General features: G+C 45.5%; 2 protein-coding genes across 2 annotated transcripts; both read right to left on the reverse strand.

The window, feature by feature from the left end:
- Positions 1-421: 421 nt before the first annotated feature.
- LOC137895004 (P2Y purinoceptor 4-like) lies at positions 422-3,165 on the reverse strand. Its single transcript, XM_068740481.1, has 2 exons — positions 2,922-3,165; positions 422-2,307 (listed from the first exon to the last, which is right to left on the reverse strand). The coding sequence occupies exon 2, from the start codon at positions 2,264-2,266 to the stop codon at positions 1,220-1,222; it is 1,047 nt and encodes a 348-aa protein (XP_068596582.1). The 5' UTR covers positions 2,267-2,307; positions 2,922-3,165; the 3' UTR covers positions 422-1,219.
- Positions 3,166-4,618: 1,453 nt separating this feature from the next.
- inppl1b (inositol polyphosphate phosphatase-like 1b) lies at positions 4,619-17,002 on the reverse strand. Its single transcript, XM_068740209.1, has 27 exons — positions 16,866-17,002; positions 15,774-15,837; positions 14,180-14,318; positions 13,961-14,081; positions 13,711-13,851; positions 13,483-13,570; positions 13,287-13,364; positions 12,866-13,003; positions 12,638-12,752; positions 12,444-12,544; positions 12,250-12,352; positions 11,967-12,163; positions 11,025-11,142; positions 10,858-10,954; positions 10,628-10,766; positions 9,874-9,973; positions 9,622-9,710; positions 9,012-9,093; positions 8,592-8,681; positions 8,386-8,499; positions 8,223-8,311; positions 8,051-8,138; positions 7,794-7,946; positions 7,332-7,404; positions 6,303-7,095; positions 6,119-6,234; positions 4,619-5,428 (listed from the first exon to the last, which is right to left on the reverse strand). Exons 1-27 carry the CDS (start codon positions 17,000-17,002, stop codon positions 5,335-5,337), a joined length of 3,657 nt encoding a protein of 1,218 aa, XP_068596310.1. The 3' UTR covers positions 4,619-5,334.
- Between the last annotated feature and the right edge of the window lie 1,460 nt (positions 17,003-18,462).

Raw genomic sequence — 18,462 nt, forward strand, 5'->3', positions numbered from 1 at the left:
TAAAAACATTGCCATTTATTTCAAAGAACAGAAACTCGCAAACCACGCAGATTTGACATTTTAAATTGATTAAACTTTATATGTGGGGAATTTTCTAGAACAACGTCATTGAACAGTTTGCAATGTTGTGATTTAATTTAATAAAAGCTTACTTTGACTATAGAGGGTTGAAAATGGGTTTTAATTGCGCGAAGACACACACGTGGAACCCATTTCGATGATCCCAGATCAGCAACCCGAACGCGGCGTGGAATTCAGGTTACACTTTCTGTCGCTTTTACAAAAGACGCCATCCAATTTATTGATCCGAGAGAATCTTACCTGGGGAGTTCTTGTCGCTGACCTCCTGCGTGAACTCCCTGACCCAATGTGACCACGGGGAGGCGCTAGTGAGCAAACATTCGAGGAAGTTAATTCACTTTATTACCAGGCGGGTCAGAGGCAGTAAAAGGAACCATTTTAAAAGTACACCGCGCACAAATGTTGAAACTTTCAGTCCATAAATGTGAATAATGTGTCAGATCAGACAATAAGATCGAGCTGCATGCATTCATCTAGTAATCACAATACACTGACAGTGGCATTCATGTCTAAGGTCAAAAGGGAAAGTCAATTTTTCCCTTTTAATGTGGCTGGTCCTGATCAGACTCTCGTTTTTTAAGACAAGTGAAGAATTAAAACAGCTGAGACGAGAACAACACTGCCTTGGCTGCAGTTTCCTGCAGGCGATGCTGAAAAAAAAAAGGAAGTACAGCCTTATAGTTGTCTCATTTCGAGCACAACAGGATATTATTTTTCATCTATATGATCAGATATGAGCTTTAATATATAAATCATCTCTTCGATCGAGAAAAATCAACGCCATATAGTTCGTGTTTCCATGAGATGAAGTTTTCTCGGCAGAGACAAACAGCAGCAACATACTGTAAATACAGCCTCTTTAAAAAATGAGTTTAAAATGAGTCATGAACACAGTAAAGTTAAGAAGAGGTGAGGAATGGAATCACAACTTGGCTTTGCAGAAGTTTGATGATGTTTAAGGCACAATTTTGCAGTGATGACGATGATGAAGAAGGACAGATTCTCCAAACCGAATGCGCAAAACATGGGAAGATAAAACAGATGGTTCTGCACATGTGATTAGAAATGTCTGAGACAGAAACCAATAAATCGTGTTTATATCCCCACAGATTTCCCACTGTCACTGTCCCCTCTGCCTTTAAGGGGCTGGCTTCTTAAAAACCAGAGAGATGCCGCGGTTGTTGTCCGGGTGACTTGACGGTGTCAGACCGCTTATCGTGCGTCTTTTTCCCGGTAGAAAAGACAACAGCTTGGACCGGTAGTGATCCCCAGCCAGGAAATAAAGGATTGGATCGATGCAGCTGTTGACGCTCGCCAGTGGCCTGGTGATTTTGTATGTAAAGTTGACGATGTTGAGGACTTCACATTTGAAACCCAACACACGGGAGGCGTAGTAGAGGGTCCGCGTGACGTGAAACGGTACGAAACTCACAGCAAATACCACCAACACCACAACGATGAGCTTGATGGACTTCCGTCGAGAGGCGGCGCCCTGCTCGCCGGACGACAACCCCCGTCTGGGCCGGCGGAGCGCCCTCGCCATCAAGCAGTAACACACCACGATGACCAGGAAGGGGACGCCAAACAGGAGCATCATGACTACGGAGCTGTAGTCAACATACTCGTCGAAGGACTCCTGGCTGGTCGTGTCATGGCACAGCGTGTCGTTGTCTCTCCTGGAAGTAGTGACGAAGATGAGGTTGGGCACCAGACACACGCTCACCACGCCCCACACCATGCCGCACACCAGATGGGCGTGGCGGGACTTCACCAGGGTCATGGCCTTTATGGGGTGGCAGATGCCCACGTATCGATGCACGCTGATGCAGGTGAGAAAGAGGATGCTGCAGTAGAGGTTGGCGTAAAACAGAAAGCGGACGATCTTGCAGGCGGCCAATCCGAAGGGCCAGTGGCTGCGGTTGGCATAGTAGTAGATGAGGGTGGGCAGGGAGAGGACGTACAGGAAGTCCGACAGGGCGAGGTGGAACATGTAGACTGTACTCGGGTTCCACGGACGCATCCTCAGGAACAAGCACAAAGCCATGGCATTGAGCACAAAGCCAAACACGAACACCAGACCGTAGGACACGGGCAGCAGGACGTATTTGAACTCCTCATTGAAGCGGCAGCCCGAGTCGAAGCCCGAGGCGAACGCCGTCGTTTGGTTGATGTTGGCTGCTTCCATGATGAAGTGCTGAAGTCCCAAAGACAGGCGACGGGCCAAACCTTTAAAAGGAAGAAGCACGAATGGAGGTTAATTCAAACTAAACAGAGACTCCCGGAAGAAGGTTGGACCGGTCCATGAGGAGGAGGATTACAGCTGTAATCTAGAGACCGATGAGGGACGCAACAGTGATGATTGCGCTAAAAATATAGTCTGCTCCAGTTGTGTTGAGAAACTTGTTGTTGCTTCTGAAATGGTTTTTGCGAGTGATTGAATAAAGAGCATCATGAAAAGTTAAGGGACAAAATAAAGGTTGTTATTTTCATAGGACACGATTGACCTTGAAATTTGATTCTAATCACGCTGGTGTGTTTTTTAAATCCCTTGAGTGTGTTAAGAACAAAATAAAGTTGACAGTGGCGTGCTTGAACCTTTTTATTTGTTTTACGTCGACTCGAGTGAAAGTTAAACATTTAACATTTACTTTAGTTAAAAATAACACGAGGAAAGGCATCTAAGAAGAAAGAGTTAAACATTAGGCTACTTATTGATGTTTAACATTCATACCATTATATTTATTGATTATATATGTTTTGCAATTCAATTTAAGTCTAAAAAGCAGCCAGAGCCATCAGTTGAATGTTGCTTATCAGCGTTATATTTCTCTCCAGCTCACCCTGAACGGATCCGAGACGCGCTCCGCTTCTCTCTCTCTCTCTCTCTGGTAGAGACTCCTTGGTTGTTGCTCCGAGTCGTCCTGCCGGCGCACATTACGCGTGCATCCAGGGGTTATTCCTCACAAGGTGGGGAGTCGTGTTGGACTCCATGGCACCGCCACGGAGCCACGCTGCGCGCAGGACAGATTGGCGAGTCCACGCACGCACAGCTGAAATGGGAAGTCACACTGCTGAGCAGACAAAAAGTTCCGTCTTAAAATAAAAGAGAAATCCTGAGCATGAAGCCGCTCGGTCGCTTCTAAGTTTTACTCGGGACGTTGCGCTTCCTCGCGAACGCGCACGTTTCTGTAATTCCAATATTTAGTTCTACAAATCTCACATGGGAGGAGCACATTTACTGAGTTTGGTTTTCTACTGGATTGGACCAGACAAAATCTGGAAGTGTTTGCAATTCAAGAGCTATTTTTAAAATCTACAAATGATCAATAAGAAGTATGAGATGTACATTACCTGAAGCCAAATGGAAAATCGATATAGCCCTTTCCCCCATTCCCAAAGTGTGCGTCTGTGTGTGTCGGTGGCATGCGTGAGATTTGTGTTTGTGTTCCGTGTTGGGTGTCTGTGGTTCAGATGTTTGGAATGTGAGTGGGCCACTCACAAAGCATGTTATTCACCAGAAACCCACTTGAAGTCCAGCATCGGCTCACAGATGGAAAACACATCAAATCAAGGCTGCTTCTGCAGAGAATCGATTCCTGTCCGCCAGCCTCAGATAACAGACACTCATTTCACCTTGAACACACTCTTCATCACTTCTGATCCATGTTGGACCCTTCCTGTGCTGAATGTTAATGTGCATCCTGACATCAGAGGTCTCGTGTGACTGTGTGCAGCATCGACGCCAATAATGGTTCAGCATGTAGCTCTGAACACGCTGCTGCAATGCATGGACATATAAGACCACGGATAAGAGCATATTCAATACCTCGTTAAAACGGACGAGGATTCTAAAAAGGCAGTTTTTTTCTTAAAATGCTTTAAATTCTACTCTGTCTACACACACAAACCGTCCTATCAATCCAAACCCCCTGTTAAATAAATCTGTTGACAGTAGAACATTCTATACTTCCCATTTCTATCCTTTGATTTTCACATAAATCCCCCCCCCCCCCCAGGTTTTGTCATCGTCACCAAAGCAAGTTTGGCCATGACTCAGTGGTCGTTGACACATACCTGCTGCCGAAACGCAGATGGATGTGTTTGGTCATGCCTTAATAATTAACCACCTCGATTGAACCCAAAGCAAAAAAACACGGGCAGTCACACACTCTGTGGAATCTTTCCACAGAGTGGCTTCATCTCAATCTGCTGCAGCCCATTATCTAACAGAGCCTGGTTAGTTCACAGCCAGCGTGTCACAATTCAACAAGAGCTAAAGTAATAACAATTACATTAGCTGTCGACATTTAAAAAACGCTTTGGTTGTTTTTACGTAGATTAAGGAAGTATTCTCTTTAATGATGTGTTAAAAAAAAAAAAAACGAAATACAATACTGGGTAAACACTAGTAGGAGATAGAAATCTGACATTAATCGATTAAAACGATAAATTTATGTCTTTAAATTTCGACCCAGCTGGTAAACGACCTCACAGGTCCTTCATATAAATAAAGTCCTTTTATATAAATAAAGTCCTTTATTTTAAATGAATGGTTTAATGTTGTGTCTTTTATTGAACTCTCCGCTGCTGGCGATTCATCTCGCCACAGACGTTTCACATTCGCCGTGCTCGCCACGACGACCAGAAGCTTCTGGTTCTGCCTTTGCTGCAGGAAATAACGCTCGATTTGCTCGTTGGCGGTCGACAGTTGCCTCGTGCGCTTTACTTTTATGAAGGTCGCATTGAATATGCACGGCAGACACGGGCACAGACGAAAGCATTTGAGAGCGACAGCGTGAGAAAGCATGATAAGGCTCCACGTATATGTACAGCTATGGATTTTATGCCCCGTAGGTTTAATAGGGGGCTTTTCTGGCTCGCTGAGAGCAGCACAAAGGACAGCACACAGCAGGAAGGGAGAAGGTGGACGGTAAACACGAGCCACCAGAAGCTGAAGGACTATATATTTTTTTATAGTTCTTGAAACTCATTTAAAACCATTCAATGAGATCCTTTCCCTAAAATCAATGTTTGTATGTGTCCGTGAGTAATCACACAGCGCGAACGCGCGCTTCCTGCATCGTGTTTTCCTTTGCTGTGTTGACAGACAAACTATTGTTGGCCTATTGATCAAGCGAGTGAAAAGATGGCAGGGCTGAGGAAAAGTCCAGCTGGTGCGATCGACGTCGTTTCCGAGGCTTCTTTCAGTTCTGACCGAGCAGACAAGCATCAAGGTTTCTGTAGCTGGGCGAGTCAGTTCCAGTTCCTGGGCAGGTTCTCCAGGATCTTGCGTCGATGTGAAGGGTTTGTCACTCCGGAAGCACGGAGGTCTTCCTCGGTGATGGCGCTGAGGACATGAGAGAAGGCACCGAGTCAAAAATTAAATAGTATTCCTACGTTTTAGTTTGTGAAGCTCATTACTTCCTGTTTTTATGTGCTTAAATCTTCTTCGGAAGCAGGTTGGACAAAAACAAATGTAAGGCATATGTTTTCTTGTCATTATTGATTGACATATTTATTTGCTGAGCATGAAAAGGTGCTCTACCCTGTGTAAATAAAGGTTTCAATGATATATCTTCACACCATTACTGGATTTATTTCAGCTCTGGTGTCCCAGTGATTATCGCATCCATTACTCACATCACGCACGCTATATTTATTTATATTTATATAAGTCGTAAGGTTTTGGTGGTGGCTGCTTTCACTGGACTGAATGGAGAACTTGCATTTAAGTGCTTTAAACATTCCTAGCAGACACAACTCGATGATTCCTCAGTGAAGGCAACACAGTAAAGACCTTGGTTGCAGTTCCTCCTAATGAATGTTTCAATGTCTGCCCGAAAAGCGCTTTCGATGCTAAATAAGACTTTTGTTGGTGTTGGTTTCTCAGTCAGTTTGTCGCTCTTGTCCAAGCCTGTATTTTCTGCCGATAGTAACTGCAACAACATCCGTCTCTCGCACAGCAAGGTCGATCACATTACTCCTGCTCATCCTGCTAAGTTGTGCTTCCTGGAACTTGTTCGATAAAATCCAGTACCTGAAGTAACTCAGATCATCCCAGCCATTGAGGCTGAGTCCCAGCGTGTACTTTTGAAGGCCCAAAGCGATGAGAAGTTCCCTCACAGTCTCGGGGGCACCCTGGAGGACTGACACCTGCGTTGAGATAAAGCAGAGCGAAGTTACCCGAGAACTAAAGGTAACTTCCAACAGCAGCGTCTCACCTCTCTCTCCCAGCCGAAGCCTCGATCTCCGCATAAGGAAGGGTAATTCCTAAAAGCCGGGCTGAGCTTGGGTACGGATGGTCCCCTGTGCTCCGTGGGGAAGAAGTCGACTTCACTGAGGGACTTGGCAATCTGCGAAGCAGTGAGGGAGTTGTCTCCCGTAGGTCCGGGGGGCAGCTCGTCCACCGTCCAGGGAACAGACACCCGACAGAGTGGTACGTGGGTCGGTGTGTACGGGAACGCCGACGGCGCTTTGCCTGCTCGAATGGGATTGGTCCTTTTTGGGAGAAGTTGATATTGATCCCTCCTGGCATCTTCCCTGATAATTGCTGAGTGATTGATATACAAGTTCTTCAGGTTCCTCTGAGGCAGTACGGAGTCTTGAGCAATATGTTTGTCATGGTATTCATCCCTGGGTTGTGAAATATGTTCCTGGTACTGTAACATGGCACCACTCGAGGGTGATGGAGGTATGGGAGGTGTGATTTTGGCTGGAAAAAGCTGATAGGAGGAGTTGATTTGGGGAGTATGAAGGTCCTTTGTAAGACTGTACTGAGGCAGGATGGCCGGAATTTCTATCTCTGTGAAGTCTGCTCGGCAACAGGCTTGTTTGCCCTTGCGCCCTGAGATTTTTGGAAGCTGCAAGGCCTCGTTTCCAGACCAGATCACCTGAGGGTCCCTTGACTGGAGTGCGGGAGCCTCCTTCACCCTGTGGGCCACGGACACACCTTCAAAGATGAAGTAGGCAGGGTTGGTGTAGCTGCTCGGGGTTAGTTTGGGAATGGGTGAGGACCTGCAATGAACAACGATGTCATGTTACCTGAAGTTTGTGCATGCCAGGGATTTAAGTTTCTTTAAGGTCTGGTTTTTTAATGTTTACGTTTGATAAAAGCCAAGTTTGAGAATTCTGTGACGATGAAAAGAGTAAAATGTGCTTGGCAGCTCACAACGACACTGATACGGAGCTTAAGAGTACTAAAGAACCTTTACTTCTGGGCTGAATGCTCTTAATCATGAAGAGATCCTCACCTGTTAATCTGAACCCGTGGAGGTGCAGGAGACGTGAGCCCCTTCCCAGGATCTTTCTGGAAACAAAACCACTCTGGGGGAAAAAAAAGAAAAATCCTAATCGGATCAAATCAATGCATTTCATTATGAGCGCATCACCTTCGATGTGGTGCAAGTAGGCGACAGGCTGCATCAGTTTGCATTGTGTCATGACGGTGCCTAACCTGGACACTCATCGGTTATGTTTCAGTGTCCCAGGATGCATCTGGTCAGGGTCAGTCAATCGGGAGACCAAAAGGGGATGCGGTCGATAGATAGCAGCAAAGAAAGCCAAGCCAGAAATCATTGAGAAACCAAATAGAGGAAGCAAAGTGAGACTCAGAAGAGTCAAAGAATGCACCGACAGTAAGGATGGACGTTCAGCAGGAAGTGACAGTGCAAGCAAGGCAGAGGGTAGGAAAGGGCCAGTTCCGGCTGACTCACCGTAGACTTTATCTCGCGTTCCTCGTCTGTCCTTGGGCACGTGGATCCTGACCCGCCCTCTTATGGAACCCATTTCCTCACCTCTGTGACTTAAAAATGTCTCAAACTGCTCTGATGCACCAGTGAGTGAGCGCAAAGCCACACAGCATTCACCTATTAAAGAAAAAAAAAAAAAGACTTTTCCTCAGATCAATAAGATATTTCACCCAGAACGACATGTAAAAAAAAATCCTATGTGGAAAAGTACTGTGACCAACCATATGACTCGAACCCATCACAGGACTTGACAGACAGCAGCAGATGCTGGTCTTGAAGATACTCCATGTCAGACACGACTGGGAGAAGCTACGACAGACAACAACAGATATCAAGTTGAAGGCAGAGACAAACGATTCTTGCATCTCATTCCAACCAGGCTGAGCGTCTGACCTTCGGCAGCTGTTTCAACGACCAGCCCAGTTTGAGGAACCCGGGAACATCACAGCTCTGGGAGTCGTTCTCACTCGAGCGCCGTGTCTCTACAAAGAAAAGCAGGACTGAGGTGGCTTTCGCTGTGCCGGATGAGTCTCCTGCATGAAATATATTTAATTACCTTCAAGGCAAGACGAATGAAACTCAATGAAGAATTTTGCCTTGCTGGCGGTCTTCACGATGGCCTCGATGCCTTCAAGCTCTATCCAGGCCTTCTCCACGCTTGAGCTTAGATCTGCGACCAACAAAATGCACGGCAATACTGTCCGCTTAATAAATGGGTCGGGCCATCTTTCTTCCGTTTTGTCTGCACAACAATGAGGGCACCTGTTTTCGAGGTGAACTGTGACGTCACGCCTACTTCGAATGTGGCAAAAACAGGCGAGTGATCGCTTGTGAAGATGTCATCGGTGCAACCTGGCGAAGGGCAAATCAGTGCCGTTATTTCTTTATCAGCATTACCAAAGCAAGACTAGTTATCACATGTGTTCCTCGTGTTTTGCTACTTTGCCGAGGCTAGTTGTGCTGAATAAGAGGAAATGACAGGGGATCGCAGGATGTAGGGCAAGAGATCCGTTATTGGGTTTTAGTCATTTCTTAATATAGCAGGAGGAAATGAAACAAAAACACAGATGTCTCATTTAAAAAGTGCTGATTGAAACCATTGACTATGTTAGGACTAAAATATTGGCGCTTTTATTTAATGCTTTTATTCATTTAAATGTACTTTATTTTACCAGAACTTACCATATGCAGTACAGACAACATGCGTGCCTGGGTAGGACTTCCAGAGGATCCTGTCACACCATGATGGGACATTTACTCGCACCTATTGACACAGATTGAAGTCTAAATAAACAATATATTAGTATTTCTGAACATCTGCATTTTTTTTAAAACTGTGGGTTTATGCTTAACCTCCTAATTTTTAGCGGCTATGGCAGCTGCTGTCGAAGACTAAATACAACAAACGCACAGGCTGGAGATGATAAAATACAAGGCCGGATGCGAAGGGCATTAATAAAACAAATGATGTCAAGCAGGCTGGGTCCGAACGGAAACATTTAATCATAAGAACAAATGTGACCGCGTTGAGCTTCATTGGAATCCTGATACCAGTTAAAGTAGAGGCTGTTTGCGGTTACATTTAAACCCTTCAGACGCCCAGTAAGGCCAAGTCCTATCCGCCGTCTCCCAGGAGCATCTGTTATAAATTTGATGCTAATCCAGCTAGTAGATGTCATGTTTCATTCGTGATAGAGGGAAACATATGGAACATTTCCTGTCAGCTACAGCTGAAATAATATTTAAGTGCACATCCTCCTTCTGGGGTTTGCTGTGCGAGGAAATGACTCACTCCTGAAGTCTTGTACTTCTGCCATAGGTAGCAGTCCCTGGAGCCCCGCTCATACCGATAGGTGGGTGGAAATGCAATCTTCTCCTCCTCTTAACCACGACGAAAGGAGAGAATGCATAAAGCAAGGTCAGGGAAGAGCTGAATCACAATCAAATAGTTCTGCCTTTATTAATCAATTCTTCTGTAATTGCAACACAAATAGCCCGATAGCATTCGATGTGTAACAAAGGCCACAGGCAAAATGGAGCTCACTGAAGTTGAGAAAAGCCTTCCTCTTGTGTCTCTCTCTGGTCAGTTGGTCTGCACACATGAGCTCGTCAAACTCTCTCTTAGATACGTGTTTCAGGATGTCCTGCAGTCGGTGAGGAGCAGACAGAAGCAGGAAGTAACATCGATGTCTGGGACGTCTCAATGGGCTTGTTGCCTCCGACAAAGGAAGTTATGTTTATGACGCTGTTTGTTTCTCTGTCTTTTAAGCATGATTACAGAAAAATTGCCAGATGGATCTTGATGAAAAAAGGAAATCTAAAGATGGGTCTTGGTCTAACTTGAATTTTGAGAGCGTTCCGGATTCCCGTTTGGATACAAACAAATCTGGATTTCTCAATTTACTTATAATGGAGACTTTAAAACACAAGCATATCTTGTAAAATATGCATTAAATGTATTCACCAAAAATCGAAGTCCGATATGCACTATCATGCAAAATTTATTCGGGGTCTGGTCCAGAGTGACGTGAGGTAAAAAATATTGAAACCCATTTATGGATCCAAAAATCAGTTGTACACATAAACTACGATTCACTTTTACTTTTCACGGTTGGTGTATAAAGATACCAAGAACAATTTAGAACCTTTTGATGATGATCCAGATCAGCATGTGGACGGTGTAAACCCAATTATGAGGGGAATGAGCTGCTTGGTGGAGGTTTGCGCCCTCTGAGAGGTTTCCTAGAGCTTATTTCTGTACATTACATGCACTGTGAAACAGTAAGGGCTGGTCTGACCTGTACATCCAGGTCGAGTCTGTAGTTGAGGTCTCCACACCAGAATAGATGCGTGAACCTCAAGCTGATGTCAAAGGAGCTCAGGTGTTTTTCTCCCAGAGAGAGGAGTCTGAGGATGTCCACAAAGTTCTGGTTCCTCCTGAGCACGATGCACATTGCAACACACACACACACAAAAAATAATTAGTAACACACATTTAGAGTACACATGCATACACTAAAACACACACCTCAAGACTTTCTCATTTCCAGAGGTCAGGCGGCAGTTAACAAATCCGAACGATGTTCCGTTGAAGATGAAGGAGACGCCAACAGCCCCTTTGTTTCCTGAAACAACAGCAGCTTGTTAAAGACACGTTGATATTTCTGCCTTATGATGACGCGCAGCGTTGCCTACCCAACGTGTTCCCCAAGCCAGTCCTCACACTGGCCGTGTTCACATGGCTGATGCGGCCCTCATGCTCTGGCTTCATGAACACAGCCAGCCTCATGTTCCACAGAGACTGCACTGCCACCTGCAGGAGGATGCGAGGCATTACAGTAGGCGACAAGAACGATTCATTTCAGTTTACGTGTTTTATCAGAATGCATCAGCAAAACATCAGTTCTACAACAAGATACAGTATTAATTTAATTACAGATAACTACTTCATAAATTAGCATTATTTTATATTTAATTTAAATCCCACATTTATTTCCTATAATCTGGCAGCACGGTGGTGCAGTCCTGCCAGATTAAGAAGGTCACTTGTTCAAATCCGACATGGGGGCCTTCCTTTGGGGGGTTTGCATGATCTCCCCATGTCTCTCTGGGTTCTCTGGCTTCCTCTCACCACCAAAAACATGCAAATTATGCAGTTGGTTCCACCAAATTGTCCGCAAGTGTGTGTTTGAATGATTGTCTGCCTATGTGGCCCTGCGATGAACTGGCGGCTTGTCCAGGGTGTACCCCTCCTCTCGCCCGTTGACTGATGGGACAGGTTCCAGCACCACCCTCGACCCAATAAGGGACAAAGCGGTTCGGAAAATGAACGGATGACTAAAACCCCGAAGAAACGTTTTCCTTCCAAGTGGATTTTTTCCCCCCTACATATCATACTCGATGTAAAGACACAATCATTATTTTGTATAATTATATTACATAATTTATAGGTGATATAGGTAGGTAACACATAAAAGAAGATAACCCTAAATAAAAAGAAAATAATTATAATGGTGTTAAAATAATGTTAAAACCAAAGAAAGGATTTCAAGGCATATTTTGTTGCAAACCTGTTCTGATGGCTAGGAGGATGTTTTGAGGGCATGAAAGATAAAAAAAATAAAATAGTAAATGTACCTGTTTGAACTCAATGTGGGTGTAGCTTCGAAGAGTTGCTTTGATATGCTCCGTCCATTCTCTCTCCCCCTGTGGGTTTTCTTGAGTGCCCAGGGCGTAGATGTCATGAGGGAGCAGGGCGACCGACTCATCGGGGACGTGTCCCAAACCACAGCAGGTGGCCCACGTCTGCAGGCTGCGGGGGGGGTTGGAGCCGCCTACGCAAAAAAACAGCGGAATGAAATGAATGAAAGAAAACCCTCCTCCTTGCAAATCAGAGATCATCGTCCACATTTATCGTTACCCATATTCCACGTTCCAATAAACACAGAGATCAAGTCGGGGTCGTTCAGCTGCGAATGCCTGGTTTTCATCAGCTGGAGAAGTTGGCAGAAGGCGTCACGTTTCTGAAAGACACAAGACGATTACCGGGGGGGGATTTATGGGGAAGCAAACAGGTTCCACTCAACAATGAAAGCCATCATCTTCCCTTCTTACCCGTCTGCTCTCAAACGTCAGCTCCCGGGCTGTGCTGTGGTGGCTGTCGACCACCACGTGCACCTTAGTGGGACTGCTCTGGAACTTGACGATCTGAAGGACTGACACACAAAAACATCCCAGCAGCGTATATGTACAATGTATTTACAATGAAGAGAAGCGTGAAACGCGCTGAAACACACATCTCGTCTTACTTCTGTCATGAGAGACCCTCTCGAGAGTAGAGGAGCCGGCCCTCCTGTCAAAGAGCAGCACCCCCGTGTCCACGTCCACAGAAACAGTCTGTCTGCCGTACCTGGCCATCTTCACCTGGAGGCACGAAGAAGCACAACTCTTTACATACTGAGATTAGTCGTATCGTTTCTCATATTATGTGTCATCTTTTAACAATAAATGGAGCCACTGTTACAGAATGGCGTCACCTGGAAGGACTGGACGCTCAGCTGTCTGCCATTGTTCCTGGCGGGCGTTACGTTGGTGGGCGCCGGTTCAGGAGGAGGCGGGTTAGACTGCGCTGCCAGATTGTGATTGGCCACTGCATCTTGCAAGGCCTGTAATACCTTCATGAACAAGGAATGCTGCGTGAAAATCGAGTGCTCTCCATCGCATGCAAGATTGGTCTGACTTTCATTTCTCAGTAACAGAGCACTGAAATAAATAAATAAAAATTCAAAGGCTGTGAAAACAGAAGCACAGAATAAGTTCTGCTTGGTTCAAGCATGAATCCCCTTAAAATTAAAAGTATTCCTCTTAGAATGTGTTCCTAGTCCGTGTGCTGATCATCCGTGTGCAATAATTTGGTGTAATTATTCCAACGTTGAGCAGCAGCTTTACTCTACATACCTTTTTCTCTAATGACGAAAGAAGACCGATCAAAGCTGAAATCTTACACAACAGGTTATCTATCTCCATCTCTGCGCCCTGGATCAAGAAATACAAGACACAGTTCATGTAATACAACGCACCCTTATCCTACACAATGAAACAGAGTCTTTCCCTTCTTCCTAAAGCAACATTGCAAGTGTTTTATTTATTGTACCTGTGCCTTATTGTGTGTTAAAGAGCAGCTAGGATGGTCAAAAACCTTGGCCAGAGTTTCCAAACTTGACAGAGTGAGGTCAATCTCACTGCAGGCACACATCAAAACACAATTGTTGCCAAACGACCACACATCTGTCCGTATATCCACTGCATACACGTGTATTTAGTAAACAATACGATTATGACGGGTCACTAGCGGCGTCACTAGCGGCATTCCCTGGCTAACCTGTGCAGGCCTTGACAGGCAGTACCGAGAGTGCGCTTGAGGTGGCAGAGGGTCGTTGCCCCTTTATGCACATTCTCAATGTCGAGAGGCAGATCGCTGAAGAGGTAGTTGTTGAGTAATCCAATCACTTCAGCAGCAGTGCTGGAACAGGAGAAAAAAAATAAAAGCATGACGTAGGCAACAAAAAATAAGAAGTATGTAAAAAAGGACTTTTGGCAATGACAACTGCTTTAAGGTGAGGTAAATGCACCTGGATGTGTTCACCTCCTGCAGCTTGTCGATGAATACGGTATGAAGCGCCGGTTTTGGCGGCGGTCCTGTGAAAGGCGCGGCGCCGATGGAGGCTGTGACTGGAGGCAGCTTCTCATCATCTGTACGCATGCAGGCAAAACAGAAAGGCAGCAGTTATTAATTAACAACGATAGCCCTGGAAGAAGCGGCCGCAAGTGTTTTTATTTATTTATCCTACCAGAGCTCTCATCACCACTGTCTGTGTCACGGGGAACGGCAAACAGCAGAGGGGTGACCAGGCCTTTGTGCGGCTGCTGGTAACCGAATACCAGGTCCTCCAGGGTGCGGAAGCAGTTTACCTGCACCCCCTGTGTTGTCTGTCACACACACACACACACACACACACACACACGAGGCAAAGAGAGAGAACACACTGGAGGTACACTCAGAAACACATTTAAGTATTTTTGTCTCCCTCATGACACTTCATAACGTTTCAGGTATAAAAGTGACACAAGTATGAATGTAACAAGGTTACGTGTGTTTAAAAAAAAAGATTTTTGTGCACTACATTGTCAAGGCAACCGTGTTTTTCAGTGTTCTTTTAATGCAGAGAAAATAACATGAGGTAATTGGAGGCACATTGGGAAGCCTTTTCATGCTATAATTTAATGTCTAATGTTTTGTACTATATGCGAGAAATGGGTTCAAATCTGCCTAAAATACTTTATGCGGTTTTCTTGGACTCGCACACACAGATGATTTACTTCAATAGAAGTTCCCGGGGAGAGGTTTAAAAAAAGAGAGGTGACATCAGTTATTTCACTTATTTGCCTAATTTGCTCTTATTCGCCTGTGATTTAATTTCATTTTGTGGTTTTTGACCCGTCTGTCCTCCCAGAAACAATGTTTTTTTTACCACTAGGATAACTTGAAAAGAAAAGAAACTGAAAAGAAATGGAAAGTAACAAGATACAGTAAGAGAGAAAAAAAAAAAGTAGAGCCAAAAATATCTCGGTAGTCATCTAGGAAAAACCAAAACGGCAAGCAAAGATTGCGATTTGTGACTTAGCGGAGCAAATCCAGGGAGGGGAAAAGACATGCGCGAGAGTTACCCTGATGGTGGTGGAAAAACAACGGAAATAGGTGCAGAGTTTCAGACCTTCTTTGAAAGAAGAGTATTTTTTTCCACATTAAATGTTTGAAAATGACAGCCAGATCATCTTTATTCAACTGCTGCTTGATTTTTAACATACAGACATGGTATGAAAGCCTGCCGAGTTTTGGCTTGAACCCTCAAAATGTTTATTTTCTCACGCTCTGCATGTGCAGATGCGAACTGTTTTGTTTGCATGTATTTTTAATCGCCCAGTAATTAGGCAGAGCATTTTAGTGACTCAATGCACGGCTGCTCAGCGAATGAAAAACAGGCACGGCCCATCACTGGCTTAAAGCGACTCATTACGTCTAATATAAACTCGCTTGTATACACAGATAAATATTAGCCAACAACCTAGCGAGTGGGTTGAGTCAGAATCTGAGGCACTGGAACAACCTCTCCTCTGTGCTGCTGAGCTTATGCTGCAAGCATGCAGGACATGGCAGAGATGCCATTCAGACAACAAGACCACTGCAGTCCTAGCAGAGGCTGCACAGAGAGGAAACACAAACATGTTCCTGTTCCCCTTACAGCCGGCAGCAACTAACCATTGTTTGATTCCTCTAGCCAGTTGTGTTTCACTGTGGGGGGGGGTTCTGTTTGAACCACGACTTCAGGCAACTACTCGGTTCCTCCTTGACTGTTCAGTGTCGCGTGGGGACGAGCCACTCACCTGAACTGCTAGGAGGCCGTCCGCATCCGGCAGAATGCGATACGTATGAACGTGACGCTGAAACCTTTGAAAACCCAAAATCAGCTCTTGTTAGTGTTGATTATGGCAACATGCTTCAGAGCAAACATTAAAAGAGAAAATATACCTCCATGTATTGCTTAAATAAGAACCAGATGTAGATGAAAACCGCGGGAGAGGCATATAGTTGCTTGCTTTTACTTCTGATGTGGCCTCTTTTAGTGACGTAGTATGTAAAAGGAATTTAATTCTTCATCAGTCACTTGGAATGTGTGTTGAGGTGGCATGAAAAGATGAAATGCCGCTTGTAAAAGTCCGCAATGATGCGGAACCAGAAGACTGACTATATAGGCAATTGTGTTGTGAAATGTCAAGAATTAAATGTGGCGCAAATGTGTTGAGTAAAGAACCAAGGGAACTAGGGAGCACTATGAGCAGCGGGGCTCAGCTTTCAGGAATGTCTCTGGCTCGGGCTGATGAGCAGTCAGCGTAGTGCGGTCGCTGATGCTCCCGCCCCTCTTCCAGGGGCCCCAGGGAAGAAAGAGGGGTAAGCGGGGAAACAGGGAGTCCTGGGTTAGGCCAGGGTTAACTGGCTGAGGTGATCCGGACATGACAGGCTGACATCTGGAGGGTGGCGAACGCGATGGATATGACGGGGAGAATGACGCTGCTGAATCGCTTTACAGATGGGGACATTCTTCAGAAATGTAGGGTTTAGGAATAGTTTCCACTGCTGCAGGCCAAAATCAAAATGTTTCACAAGACTCGCTAATTCGGTGTTGTTTTATAAAGAAGAACCAATTTGGATTTTTTTTTTTCGTGCATTCTAATCAGTCAAGGAGTGAAAAGAAAGAAGTGAAACACACGTGAAGTGAAATTCAACAGCTTCCACAGAGGTGACTCCTGGCGAGTCACAGTCCCTTTATTGTTTTCTCTTAATGTAGGCTCTGTACGGCATTTATTACGTATAAACAGCACCAGGTCACAGGTGGAATGCAGTCTCAGACATCACGACGGCCTAAGTGCCATGATCAATGGGGTGAACGTGTGTGCATTGGTGTGGCGTGTACTCACAGCAAGCACAATGCGTAGGCTCCTGGCACAGACTCGCTGTCTCTCACTAGGTAGCTGCCATCCCGCCCTGCCCGAGCCAGCAAGTCCTCTGCACGAACACGGCTGATGTCGCGATGATACCACGCTGCCGTCGTCATGGTGACCAATGGAGTGAGATGCGTTCATAAAAAATAATCCACATGAGGCGATGAACATATCACACAAATCGAATGGACTTGCTCAGGTGGCGTCCCACAGGAGGTCTGTGTCTCAGGTCGGTGGCGCAGACAACCCCACACCATGTTTATATCAGCTCACACTTCCTGGGTCTCTGTTGGTCCCTTCTTGGCGGCACATCCTGTGGCATTAATGGAAAAAACGAAACAAACATCCAGCTGATTGTGACCTGAATCCACTTTTACCAACACCCTGGTCTTTTCCTAGGAGTTCCAGTCTGATCGTGTCCTTGTCCCTGACTCCGCTTCAGTATGTGTCTCCACGTTGCTGTGCCCAGGTGGGTGTGTTACTCCGACAAACACAGACCATCACAACAAGAGCCAGGGAGGGAGAGGGTGGAAGGCAGTGAAGAAATAGCCAGAGCTGCTGGAGGCGATGACTGTGACTGTATCTTCACCACAAACACAAGTCCTCTTGTCCCAAAAAACAAAAAAAAAAACACGTAGGAACAACAGCAGAAGAACTAAATCCGGCACCCGCTCGCTTCCAGTCACACAGCAGAGAGAAACTCAGTCAGCACTTAAACCAGACAGACATGCAACAGAAACCAGACTAATTCAAATGATTTCCCAGCCTTGTTGCCATATAAGGGAACGGCAACACCCTCAAGAACTGATGACTGCAGTTGCCTTTGCTCCTTCCAGGCCCAGACTCCATTTGGAGTGTGTCTGGTCGGATGAGGGTCTCGCTTTCATGCTGGATGTTTGTGTCAGCAGAGTCGCGTCCACGCCGGCGTGGCCTCCGGCAGTTCTTCAGAGCGCTGTCAGGGCAGGGAGGCAGAGGACAACCCCGTTTGAGCTCAGGGCAGATGGAGGAAGTAGCTCCACATTCCAGATGGCGGAAACAACCAGGAAAGTTTTTTTTTTTACGAGGGGCTCCACTTTTGCACCGCTGCGTGAACCAGCAGACTGCTTCCTTTCTTCTCGCTCTCTCTCCTTCTCTCTGCGTCTCTCTGTCACTCTCCCCTCCCGTCTTCTTCCTTCCTCAGGCCCTGCCTCTGTCCCTTTCTTGAAAGTCCAAAACAGTTTTCCACACACAGGTGGACTAATGCTCATATATTTCCCTTTACGCCTTTTATCTTTATCTTCTTAGCAACTTTCTTTGACTCCTACTTTCCCAAATTTGAAAATCTTTTTCCAAACCTTTTTTGTCACCCTCCAGAAGCTTCGCCTCCCGTCTTGCTCAGTCCTTCCATTTCAGCAAAACGTAGCCCCCATATGGTTATGATCATCCTTCACTTTCTTATTTTTCTCCTTTTCAAACATCGCCCATTTCTTCAGACCTCCTACTTCACTCCTCCTCCATTAGCTGGAGCATATTCAAGATTCAAGATTCAAGATTCAAGCGGTTTGGTCACATATTTGCTGTTCTACCTCTCACT

The sequence above is a fragment of the Brachionichthys hirsutus genome, chromosome 6, assembly GCF_040956055.1.
Source record: "Brachionichthys hirsutus isolate HB-005 chromosome 6, CSIRO-AGI_Bhir_v1, whole genome shotgun sequence".
Classification (NCBI taxonomy): domain Eukaryota; kingdom Metazoa; phylum Chordata; class Actinopteri; order Lophiiformes; family Brachionichthyidae; genus Brachionichthys; species Brachionichthys hirsutus.